Source organism: Coregonus clupeaformis, chromosome 36 (assembly GCF_020615455.1).
Source record: "Coregonus clupeaformis isolate EN_2021a chromosome 36, ASM2061545v1, whole genome shotgun sequence".
NCBI lineage: Eukaryota > Metazoa > Chordata > Actinopteri > Salmoniformes > Salmonidae > Coregonus > Coregonus clupeaformis.
The window spans coordinates 17,954,023-17,967,250 of record NC_059227.1 but is presented as its reverse complement, the minus strand read 5'-3'; the positions used below and the strand labels follow the sequence as shown (position 1 = coordinate 17,967,250).

General features: G+C 42.7%; 2 protein-coding genes across 2 annotated transcripts; both read left to right on the top strand.

Annotated features, from left to right (window-relative positions):
- The first annotated feature begins 227 nt into the window (after positions 1-227).
- LOC121552845 (nephrocan-like) lies at positions 228-3,259 on the top strand. The gene is made up of 3 exons (XM_041865913.1): positions 228-1,162; positions 1,381-2,282; positions 2,585-3,259. The coding sequence occupies exons 1-3, from the start codon at positions 956-958 to the stop codon at positions 2,991-2,993; spliced, it is 1,518 nt and encodes a 505-aa protein (XP_041721847.1). The 5' UTR covers positions 228-955; the 3' UTR covers positions 2,994-3,259.
- Positions 3,260-5,344: 2,085 nt separating this feature from the next.
- On the top strand, positions 5,345-12,947 carry LOC121552501 (dehydrodolichyl diphosphate synthase complex subunit nus1-like). The gene is made up of 5 exons (XM_041865450.2): positions 5,345-6,026; positions 7,541-7,675; positions 9,470-9,622; positions 10,473-10,572; positions 12,165-12,947. Exons 1-5 carry the CDS (start codon positions 5,660-5,662, stop codon positions 12,253-12,255), a joined length of 846 nt encoding a protein of 281 aa, XP_041721384.1. The 5' UTR covers positions 5,345-5,659; the 3' UTR covers positions 12,256-12,947.
- Positions 12,948-13,228: the final 281 nt, after the last annotated feature.

The window sequence follows — 13,228 nt, the reverse complement described above, 5'->3', positions numbered from 1 at the left end:
CATAGTTTTGAATCGACTACAACAGTCTGCCACAGCAGAGAAAAAGCAATCGATAGCATATCTAGTCAATCTGTGTTGAGTTCTTGGGCGCAGTTTCCTGCCCTCCTTGCACTGGCAGACAGTGGCACATATTATTTTACCTTTGTCGTAAAAAATTGGGGTTAAATGCTTTGCTTTCCACTCTTGTTTTTGTTGGCAACTCCCTGTGTCTTAAATATATTGTTGGAGAGTGTAAACATTTAATATGTCATTGTAGGCATGGTGTGAGTGGCTATGCAGACAGTACTACATATTTTACATAGCTAATTTTTGCATTAAATTAATTAATTTTAATTGTATTTACTACCCTCTTATCTCACACCATTGTTGTTGGTATAATCAGACAAATATTTGATTTAATGTTCATGAGAGATACATATACATGCCCTGGGTGGCACTACAGGAGGCAATCCATCAGTTAAAAGACTGGTGGTCGTTGTTCACTAATCTGTATTACATTTTACTAATAATATATGCCATTTAGCCGACGCTTTTATCCAAAGCGACTTACAGTCACGCGTGCATGCAATAATCAGGGTTAAGGTAGTTAATCTAACATATCTTAAAACATAACATGCAAACATAAGTAGAAAACATATGGCAACTCCTTCAAGCCAATGGCAGACAGAGTATTCAAATAGACAGAGGAGGAAATTGCATTTGTTTAACTGAATGGGTTGTAAATGGTTTATCAGCAAGTTTCTCACGTCCGCAAACAGAAGGGCTATCTATTACTGTTTGTGTCAGTTCCTTGTCGGTGTCAAATGTTGTTTTTTAACCAAGATAAACATCTCTGCCATTGTTCCAAATGAAGCAAAGCACCTACTCTCACCCACATAATCCTTGCTGAGGTATTTAAACCCCCAGAGTAAGAGGGAGTGCTGTTCTTTTTTACTGAGATGCCCAACTAGGCTGGATGTTCATGATGTGGTTTCTCATGATCTTGCTGGCTAGTATTACATTGCATACTCTCTTGTGCATCTGTAGCAATGTTTGTCCAAGGAAGTGTGTGTGTGATAGTGCAAAGTCAGTGCAGTGTTTCAGGTTGCAGTCTTTTCCCACTGGAATCACTAAAGATGTGAGGAAACTAAACCTGGGATACAACCACATCAAGCAACTAAAGGTAAGAGTGGAATTGCTCATTTGATAATAACCATCGATAATCAGTGACATTGGTAACAATGGATTCACTATCAAACCATTGTCAGACCTTTCATCTTGTAATTAATGCTTGGAAATCAGTTAGATTTAAAGACTATTGAGTGATGATTTACTTGTGATTTATAGCATATTGTTTGTATAATGGTGCACATCTTCTCCTGATATGTTTGTCCTTTCCAGGGTAGAGACATATCTGGCCTGACAGGGCTGGAGGAAGTGATCCTTTCATCCTGTGGAGTGGAGGTGGTGGAGGCCAATGCTCTCAGGGCTCAGGGGGTACTAAGAAGCCTGGATCTACAGAAGAACAAACTGCATCAGATCCCTCGTGGTCTCCCACCCAGCCTGGAGACCCTCAATGTGGGCCACAATAGAATCACAGGCCTCCAGGAGTCTGTCTTTGAGGGGCTGAAGAAACTACGCCTGCTTGATCTTCAGAATAACCAGATCACCAACCTGCGTTCCAACACCCTCTCCACCCTGGTGAAGTTGGAGTGTCTTTACCTGGATGGAAATCAAATTGAGACAGTGCAAGGTGCTCTGAGACTCCCCGAACTGAATCTGTTGAGCTTGGGGAACAACAAGATCCCCTCTTTTCCCTCAGCCTTTTTCACACCGCTACAGTCCTTGACGACACTACATTTACCAGGGAACCTCCTATCAAGAGTCCCACTTGATCTCCCTCATGCCCTGTCCTACCTGAACTTGGACAGGAACCAAATACGAGCACTGAGGAACCGAGAGATGGGCCAACTCCGCAACCTCAAATCTCTGTCTGCGTCCTACAATAGGTTGGTTTCTGTGGACGGTGGCCTTCGCTTGCCCAACCTCACAGTGCTGGAGCTGCCAGGAAACCACCTGAGGGTACTGCCCAGTAGACTGAGCCCCAAACTGGAAAGACTGGACTGCAGACAGAACTCCATCCAGGAAGTCACCTTCCAGCACCTGTCTGGAATGAAACAGCTGAAGCATCTCTTCCTAGAGAATAATACCATCTGGAACTTTGAAGCTAATGCTCTGAGGAACAGCATTCACATAACCAACCTGGCTCTGGAACAGAACCTCCTCTCCTCTATTCCAGACGGGTATGTATTTCATCCCTTTGATATGGTGCTTTACTAACATTTGGGATCATATTTATGAATCCATTAAATACATTATAGATGTGTTGTACATTCACTTGAGTATTACTCATTTGTACAATAATCTTTGTACAATATATTGGTAGAATAGCAGCCTAACCACATTGTAGGTCTTTGGTTAAACATATTTGAGTATAAACCACAAGACGATAGATAGATAAACACATCTTAAATGTGACTCCTTTGGCCTTTTGGTGAGAGCAGACGCCACTGCCCACTGTTCTGTTGACATGTCTCTCTGGCAGGCTTCCAGAGAGTCTGATCCGCCTGGACTTGAAAGGGAACCGCATCGAGGTCGTCCAGGAGCAGGAGCTGAGGTCCCTGAAGCGCCTGCAGGTGTTGAACCTGAGGAGGAACAAGCTGACATCCCTCCCCCAGATCACCCTGGACTTGCTGCCCCGGCTGAGGACCGTCTACCTAGACGGGAACCCCTGGAACTGCAGCTGTGAGCTCCTGGGGGTCAAGAGGACCCTGCTGGCCAGGAGGGTGGAGATCCCTAAAGAGCTGTGTAATGAGCCTGTGAGAGCGCCAGGGGACAGCTGGAGAGCGTACCTGATGGCCCAGGACAGATGTGAGGAGTACTTCACGGAAACCGCACCTGAGGACCAAGTGGAGCAGACAGACACTGAGGAGTATTATGACTATGATTCGTAGATGGAGAAAATAGATGTAGCAGAGGCATTTCATGTTTAGCTGAACATACTGAGTATTTTTTGTCTTTTGAATGTTTTAACATGTATAACTGTAGTTTGGCAATTAATGCTAAGGAAGTTACCTTCAGCTGCGTAGTCTATAGAAAAACATTGAACTACTGTATTAACAGCCACTGCAATATACATAGGTAAATAGGTATATGTAGAATAGACCTTCAATACCTAATGTATAATACCATAATAATAAATAAACAAGTATATCATTACAGTTTTCATTTACTTGGCACAAACAGATGCTAATAATCTGCTATAGGATAAGCCTTACTTTTGTGTGTGTGTGTGTTTTGTGCTGAATTTAATAGCAGAATCTTTAATTGATACTCAAAAAAATAAATAAGTGTTATGTACACTGCACAAACCACAGACAAATAAATACAAGCTACTGATAATTACCGACTTGGACTTCTAGGGTGCTGGACCTGCACGGTTTCCACAACCACAAAGTCAAAATTGTCTATAAAATGCATAAAATCTAAAATGTGCTTTTATGTCTTTAATTTAAAGTTAGGGTTAAGGTTACGGGTAAGGTCTATACATATTTACCTCTATCACTACAGTATCCCTGCACATTATAAATATGGTATTGGAACTGACCCTGTTCAAAGCTTTTTACTTTCTCGTATTCTTATTTCTTATGTGTATTACTCGTGTGTTTTTGTTCTACCTTGTGTAATGTTTTAGTACTACATTGATACAGTGTTGTCTTTAGAGTTTGCAAGGAAGGCATTTCACTGTACTTGTACACGTGACATTAAACTTGAAGGTTTAAAATCCTATTTTAGGAAGAGAAGTTGTAGAAATGGCAGGGCTTGTGACTTTGTGACTTTGTGACTTTGTGGCAGTGACGACCTGCCTGCACTTTACCTCTATGTTCGGTCGTCCCTAGTTACTACAGCCACAAAGTCATAAACCCCGCCTATTTCTACAATTTATCTTCAAATTTGATTTTAACCCTAACCTTAAGCCTAACTTTAACCACACTGCTAACCTTGTGCCTAACTTTAAATTAAGCCCAAACAGCAAATTTTTTGTATTAATGTTTGTTAATGAATGTTTACAATATAGCCAATTCTGACTTTGTGGCTGTGGTAACTAGTGGAAAACTCCAGTTTCTGACAAAAAAGAACAACCCGAGTACCTCGGCGTGCGTTTGAGGGGACGGGCGGACGTGGATGCTGAGTTCGAATCAAGCAGCGCGTCGAGCAAATTTGGTGAAGACGAATGTTCTGAATGGACAACTGTAGTATCGAAAATTGGAACAAAAAGGAAATTGTCTAAAATTGGAGTGGAGGATACGTGTGTGAATGATAATGAATCGCTTCTTGCTGGGATGCGTTTGTGGGAAACCCGTTTGAGGTGTCGAAAATGGTGAAGTATGGGTCTGTCAGAGTGACCAGGAGTGGTCTTATTTTGATTAATTGTATTTCTGAAGAGCATAAGAAGATTGCAGTGGGCCTCAAACGCATCTGGACAACATAAGTTTTGTGTTTTGAACTTCAGGAGTCATCTCAGGGGTGACGACAGATGTTCAGGTTGAATACCTGAAGAGAATTCCAGGTGTTGTTGGTGACCGGCGTCTGACCCGCTGGGTGAATGGGGGAAAAATAAGAAAGTCTGTCGGTCCTGTTGTTTTTTGATAAAGAGCAAATACCTACGCATGTGAAGCTTGGTTATGTAAGATACGCCGTAAGAGTTTTCGTCCCCAAACCACTGCTGTGTAAGAATTGTAAAGGATTTGGCCATGTGTGTGCAGACGAACAGAGTATACTGAAGAACGGTGTGTAGAAGGACGACGGTGTTGTAATTGTGGTGGGGATCATGATCCTGAGTTTCTGGAGTGCCCTCTAAGGGTGAAGGAGATTGAGGTGGCAAATGTTAGAGCGGTCAATCGAATCTCCTATGCGGAGGCGATTATAAGAATTGAGAAAACAAGTGATGCTAGTGAAGATATGGTAATGGGTAATGGTACACGACAGCCTGTAGTAAATGTTTTTGTGGATTTTGTTGCGTTCATTGCCACATTTATAAACTGTACAGCACAAGTCTCAAAGAAGTCTAAGAAACTGGACAGTATTGTGGATGTGGCAGAAAAGTTTTTGGGACTTAAGGACTTTACATCTAAAGACTTGCAAGGGGTACTGGCGTCGGAAGACCCGCCCTCCCAGGTTCCCCTTGAGCCTGTGTAGGGATCAGATATTTTATTTTTTAACAGAAAAGTTGTTTGATTTATATTATTTATTTTTTGTACGTTTTTTGTTAGTTTGCTCAGTTTTTGGGGGGAATCCTGTTTCCATCCCGCATAGTAGGTGGTGGGATGCACATTCAATTGTGTGATCGCCAATATTCCATAGAAGAAGAAAAGAACAACCCTACGTAGCTCTCGCGTGATTTCATGTTTGCTGAATCGTCCAATCAGTGAGCTACGTGTATCCTCCGGGTTCAGAGTGTAAAGGTTGGATGAAGATGGCAGCCGGCAAGCTGAGGTGTTGGCATTAAGCTAAATGACTCACAGGAGTAGATTAGTGTGTATCCATCATAACTAGACTTGAAATGCAAAGCTCGATACATACCTGATCATTATAACATTTCGTCAAGAAGGGCGGCATAATGGCAATCGTTTACGAGTTCGTGTGGCGGGTTCTGCATGTCCTTCTCCACATTCATAGAACGCTTATCACTTGGTTCCGAATCCGTCTTCGGAATTGGAATGGGCAACTGTGGTCACGAGCCTTAACAGCGCTTCTTGTGCCGATAGCTCTCTCGTTTCCTAACCAAAAAAAGCTAGTTCTAGCACCCGGTAAACGCGTTGGTCGTCGGTATCGATGGGGGGCGGATGGGAAATCTCTGGAGAAGCTGCCTGACCATATCGGCTTGTTGATAGCGGAAGAGGAGCCACGGTACACAGATATCGCCAACCTTGTCGTGTGGTGCATGGCAGTCGGCATATCTTATGTCAGTGTGTACGATAATTACGGTAAGATCATTGATTTTATTTCTTAGTTATTTAATTTGTAATAAATGACACCAGGAAGTATTGATAAATACAGCATCAGCAGACAGTAACGTGCGCTGCAGTGCAGACACTTGCCAGCCATCCATTATTTTGATTAGCTTGTAATCAGCGAATGGTGAACTTTCCTATTCATGGTACTTTGTTAGTTATCTTGGATAACTGTTACCTAGGTATCTAACAAATTCTGATAGTTAAATAGCTTTACCCAGCCTTCTTCCCTTTCAGAAATCTAACCGCCAACTTGTGCCATATCTGCTTAGGCCTTCTATGTCTCTGTCTCGTCTCTCTGCCCCTCATTTCAGTGTGAAAGACGTAATAATACTACCCTGTACCAGTATCCATTCACAGCTCATATTCCTGGTGCTTACTTAAGCAATAAGGGCCGAGGGGGTGTGGTATATTGCCAATATACCAATGCTAAGGCCCTTAGCCATGGTATATTTGCCATATCACAAACCCTTGAGGTGCCTTATTGCTATTATAAACAGGTTACCCACGTAATTACAGCAGTCAAAATAAATGTTTTGTAAATACAGCAGTGAAAATGCATGTTTTGTCATACCGTGGTATACGGTCTGATAAACCACGGCAGTCGGCCAATCAGCATTCAGGGCTCCAACCACCCAGTTTATAAATTGTCTTTGGGCCCTGCCCTCTTTCCCAATATGGCATGTCTTGTCATTAGAGAAACCTCTGGAGTGTAATACTTTTATTTTCTATCAACTGTAACAATGTTGTATAGCTAATTATAGAATATGATTTCAACTAGTGGTCTCGACTCTCAATAGGCTTTCAATGTTTGCCCTATGGCTTTTTCACCCATTCTTTGAGCCTAGAGGGAATTGGCTAAACTGAAAGGTTGCACACACACAGTATTCCTGCTCTTGCTTCACCACAGCCACTCTTACTGGGTCATGCTAGTTTAAAAAAAATATTGTTTAAGCCTTCTTGAGGGCCTTCTCAGTGCTGTGTGGTTCCTCAATGTCTGCTGACTTGTGTCATCAGTCTCTTACAGCCAAATCTGGCATATGACGCATTATTCCCCCCTAATTACTAGACTTATGATGTTAATTTTAGATCTCAGTTTTGAAAGGTTGCAGATCTTCTTGTTTTCTCATCTTTCAGTTGTTGAGTTCAGATGTGCCCAATGTTCCTAACCCCCACTGAGAGGTTGAAACTCCCCCCCTCCCTCCCAACAGATAACATATCCCTATTGGATTGTTTGCATATCCCTTTTGGTTGGTCATGGCAAGAAGGCATCCAGCTTTTGTAAATTAATATCAAAAGCAGATTTTTCTTTCTTCATTTTAGCTAACCCTAGCCCTTTTCCTAACCTTAACCTTATTCTCCTAACCTGCTATGTTAATTATCCTAAGCTGCTGCGTAAGTTCTCCTAACCTGCTACGAAAAGTAAAATGTGATGTTAATTTGTCAAAAAATGGATCCCTTCTAGCCATGACCCTTTTGGTTCCCAGGTGTCTTCAGGAGGAACAACTCCAGGCTGATGGATGAGATCCTGAAGCAGCAGCAGGAGCTCCTAGGTCTAGAAGGCTCCAAGCAGCTCTCTGTGGAGTTCCTTAACAATGGCACTGATAAACAGGACCATCAAGGTGAGACACTTGAACACTGAACAGCAGGGGCCGTATGTATCAAGCATCTCAGATTAGGAGGGCTCGTCTAAAGCGGTACTCCACAACATCATGATTGAAAGATGAACTAAGGTCCACACTCCAGTCCAGTTGGTGGTGGTAATGAAACTTAAAGTTTGTTGCCAACCGCCATATAAAGTCCAAAGAAGAAGAAAGATCCTGAAGGAGGAGAGATTACTAGAAACAAACTCGGTTTACCCTTTTATCTGTGGATTAATTGTCGGAGTAGAGGACCTTGTGCATTTCAGGTAAAATAACAACCCTATGTTTATATCCCAGGACAAATTAGCTAGCAACAGCAAACTAGCTAGCTAAATTGCCGTAAATGTGTAATGCTTTTCGACCTGTCCCCAAATTAATATAGTTGGTTCAGATTTCAACCTGCGTGTCCTGATCGCATCCGGTGTGGGTGGTCAAAATCAACATGCACGTGGTCTGCTCAGCATGTAAAAGGAAGCTGGCATGTGCTTAAAATAATGTTAATCGCTAACTAAATGCCATTTAGCTAAATCCGCTAGGGCAAAGTAAATGTTAACTCTAATATAGGTTGCTATCAGTGGTGGTGTAGATCAGCATGTTTATACAATGGCATGTTCTGAATCATCTGAGCACATCTTCCTCCTTCAGGAGATGTGCTTCAAATGTAAGTAGGATTCATATAGGCCGAATATAGGCTATATCCATCAATTTAAACATCTATTTTAACTTAACTTTTATGTGGTGCTCCTAACTTTTCTAAGTTAGGAGCACCAGTGCTACCAATAAAATATATTAATTTAGAGCCCAGAGTGCCAGGGCAAAAACTAAAATGTGCACCCCTTTCGGTCCCCGGGACCAGGATTAAGAAACAGTGCACTAAACTGATCTTAAATCAGCACTCCTACACCTACTCAACGCTTGATATGGCCCCTGAAAAGACACCTGGAACAATGGGACATGCCCTGTGGTTTCTCTGCTATTCTCCGTTGTTGCTACTACTGCAGTATGCCATAATCTGGTTACACCAGAAACACTAGACGGGCTACAACCGAGAAGAGAACAGAGAAGCATTCAGAATTCTGCCATGTGTAGTATGAATAATCAATTAAATTCTATTGGATACTAAATAATATATGAAACCCTTTAGGGCAATTTAGATTGCAAGGCTTAATTGGAGTGCAATATCCACAATTCATCGTCACTTATTGAATGAAGTTTGAAACTGATTACAAATATTATAGTTAACTGTATTTTTTAATGGATTCCAATTCCACTAGGCTTGAATGCATGATTGCATTATCTGTGGCATTTGTTTATTGAAGAGCATGTGGACTGCAGCCAGCCTATATTGACTGATTAAGATCTATTCTATTGTGTAGTCTTACTTGCTGTTGGCAACTACACCATTCTCCCCTGAGCAAGTCAATCTGTTATGACACACCGTCACACACACAGACCATATGGAGTTGTAAAGGAACACATCACAGAATAATTCTCTTCACCAAGGAATTCTTGTTTTTCCTGTTCATAGAGAACCTATAATTCACTTGTATAACCTATTAATTATAGTATCTCTATGTTCCTGTTATTCAATTGTTTTGTAATCCATAAATGTCATATTAAAGGATTGTAAAGCAGGAATTCCCACCCACCTTCAGTCAAACAGACACCTGACACATTTACCATTGATTGGTATGATTATTGTGATGTGTGAGTCTGAGTATCAGTATGTGTGTTTGTGGGGCTCATTATGACTGTATTCCTCTGTGTCCACAGTGGTGTTGTGTCAGTCTCTGTTGAAGGTGCTGTCTCCAGACGATGGGAAGCTGAGGATCGTGCAGGCAGCACAGCAGCTGTGTAGAGCTGTGGAGCAGAGGGAGAAGACATCCAAAGACATCAACGTCACTGTGTTGGACTCCTTACTCAGAGGTGAGGAGGAGGAGGCCCCTGCCCCAAGATCAGGGGGAGGACATGCCATTGGTTCTTACTGGTGTCCTTAGTGTATTGTTATTCATTGGCTGTGGACAACACCTTTATTTAATTGCTTTATCTTCAGGATAAAACCCATAGACATTATATTGATCATATCAGTATTAATCATAGACTTTAAATCATCTGCTATTAATCTGTGCCAAACTATTACAAGCTGGAGTACAGACAGTGACCCTTAGCTCACCAGCTCTCCTTTGGCATGATGTTCAGAGTAGCAATTTCACTTTATTTGAAGCTCAGGAAGGATGAAGGGAAGAAATGGGGTAAATGTCAAGGAGCCCCCTGTTAGAGCAGCTCCAACAGTGTTTGATCAAAAGATGAAGCACTCGGAGTCTGTGCCAGAGAGCTCCTCTCTCAAAGTGGGTTCTTTGACCTGAACCCTCTGCCCGCCCCGGCCCATCGTTAGCCCCTGGCTAAGACTGATCACCATCACTAGCTGTAAATCACAGGACCGTTACTTTAGTGGAATACCTCCGTTTGCACTCACTAATCAAAACAGACTCTTGTAGAAGGTGATGGATGAGACCGAAGGCAGAAATGTGAACAAACTCATGAGAAATATGGTATCCAGACATAATATAAACTACAGAGGATAGCAGAGTTCACTTCAGTGCAGTTGAGTTGAGTCCAATCAAATCCAGTGTAGTGTACAGTGAAGTTATGGTGTGTTTACCTCTCAGGGCCAGTGAGTACAGCTGTTCCTCAGCACAGTCAGTATCTATGGGGCTTGGAATTTCCAGTGATTGGTTGTTCCATTGACCTCTCTCCATGCTGTCTCTATGTGCAGAATCGAAGAGTACACCAGATCCAGACCTGGTTCTGAAGTTCGGCCCAGTAGAAAGCACCCTGGGGTTCCTGCCCTGGCACATCAGACTGACAGAGTTCATGTGAGTATTGTACAGTGTGTGTGTACACACGTTAGGGAAGGGTGCCTCACTCGTGTAGAAGAGCGCTGGGATAGCCGCTGCTCTGAAGAGCTGGACACGAATGACAATGAGGTTCCTTTCTGATTCCTCATAACCACTTGTGTGTGTGTGTGACAGAGAGGGAGAGTTTGTGTGTGCGTGTCCTTTGCTTTACCTCCTGAGTATAATTGATATGGGCCTGTTGTGTGGTTATCTGTGCAGATTAACTGGTAAACCTGTCTCTGCTGCCTAATTTATCTCCTGGCTTGACAGATTGGCAAGGCTTTTTAAAACGCTTCTGTGCAACCCAGTATAAATAGCAGTGCTATTTTAAGGATAGTGGAAATGGAGAGGAAATGTTGCAGTTCAGCCTTCATAAGATGTGCAGTTAGATGTTGCCAGATGATGATGATGCATCACTAACAATTGCATAAATCCTATTTTTAGAGATTAACTTGTCCAGTGATTTTTTTTCTTCATAGAAAATGGATGCGACAATTGCTTGCTAGGGTGCGTTTCCATTTAACTATCTTGTGTCGATAAAAATAGTTGGACGTAATGGCGTCACACCTAAAAATAAAATTAGTGTTGAATAAAAATGTAGTGGTTGAAGTGTTTCCATTACCCATTTAGGCATAGAATGCAATGATTGACTAATATTTACCATATTCGAATAATTCTCATGTGCCAAAGTATCGCCACGGTCCGTGCCATGGTGAAACTTGCACTCCTGTAGATCTGAAATAATTGGATGGTGAAACTTGCCAGCATACCAGAAAAGCAAGGCGAAGCAATTCAGGCATTCTTGAAAGTCAGGACAATCCTTGTCCTGCAAAGAAGCAATTTTATAGTTGAAATGTTTTATTTTGCAATTAGTTGGCATTTAGAATTAAATGTGGAGTGGAGATTTATAGTTACGTGGTGACATTACATGCCTCGTGTACCTTCAAAATGATTTGGCAATCATCATTTATCGAAAAACAGTTTCCATCATTTGGCGCAATAAAGAAAGTTACATTATCTCATCTGTGAGCGAACAGGCATTACCATTGAACAGGCATTACCATTGAGGCCATCTCCATTTTGAAGTCGTCAATTTTCTTCTACTATTTCTATGAGTTGGTTAACAAACTGAAAGGGTGCATACTGCCACCTACAGTTATTGAATATTTGCTCAAGTTTAATTCATTGGCTGATTCCTCCTGATGACCTGGATGGAATTATGTGAACCTTCCTTAACCAATAGGAAGTACCACCCAGTTGACTACTTCAAAATGGTGAAAGTCCTCAATGGCGCGGCCCATACTAAAACTGGCTTTTGGGCACTAGAGTCCCCAATCATTTTCTATGATTTGCAAGGACATTTTGGGCCTTGACCTCCATCGAACACTAGATGGCCGTATAGTGCTGTAACTGCTTTAGACATTAGCTTTTTTAAGCATCAGTAAAGTAAAGTGCATCATTGTATTTGGAGTGAGCCTTTTAACTAATGTAACATGATGACATTTCTGTTCATCACTCCAGAAGTGTCTCTCTGTAGTATATCTCTCTAACATCCTCCCTCTCTCCTGCAGCTCCTTACCCTCCCATGTGGACGTCTCCTATGAGGACTTATTCAGCGCCTTGCAGCGCTACGCCTCCTGTGAGCAGCGGCTGGGGAAGTGAGTGATTGGCCCCGCCCCCTCCAGAGGAAGGGGAACGACAAGGGTGTGGGGTGGGGGTCCGCCCTAGCCACTCTTCCTCCCGGGTCTCTATGTTTACAGTACAGGCACTAGAGAACAAGCAGACAGCGTACCGCCACATCACATCGAATCTCACCTCCACCCCCACCCACTCGGACTCACTGCTCCTCCGCAACGTGAAAGGCTCGCCAGGCTGCCTCTGTGAGGCATGCTGGATAGTATGGGCCCTGCCAAGGTAGCGGCACGCACTGAACATCTGCAGGCTTGGAGGAGATCCGCCAATACCCCCGTGTCAGCCGGATTAACAAGGAACCAACATCACCTGAAGGACATTGTTAGCAGTATGGTGTAAATCTAGTGTTGCTTTGCTTCTCTTTCTCTCTCGCTCTCTCTGTTTGCTGTAGATCCTGCTGTGCCCCTGAGGTATGAATGAGGATGATGGATAAAGCTTTCTGCTGCTCTGGAAGGGAGTGGTGTATTGGTGTGTTGGGAGGGATGTGTGAGGCAGAATGTTTAATGCTGAACAACAACATTGCGCTTCAGGTCTCTCTATCTCAATGAAGGACTGCATGGAGGACCTCCTTGTTTTTATTTCTGGAAATATAATAATATGCCATTTAGCAGACGCTTTTATCCAAAGCGACTTACAGTCATGTGTGCATACATTTTTACGTATGGGTGGTCCCGGGGATCGAACCCACTACCCTGGCGTTACAAGCGCCATGCTCTACCAATTGAGCTACAGAGACTTTACATAAGTGTGCTTCAAATGTAGCGCTTGATCAATGTGGTACAAGAGGATGTGGAATGAGAGCTCTGTGATACGTGACTTTACTCTGCATGTGATGTGAAGGATGTGTAACTACATGGTTGTGCTTTGTCTTCATTCAGAGTTACTAGTGGTGGACTGTGTGTGTGTCTGCTTTTGTACATGTGTGAAACTCAGCCAGCAAGTT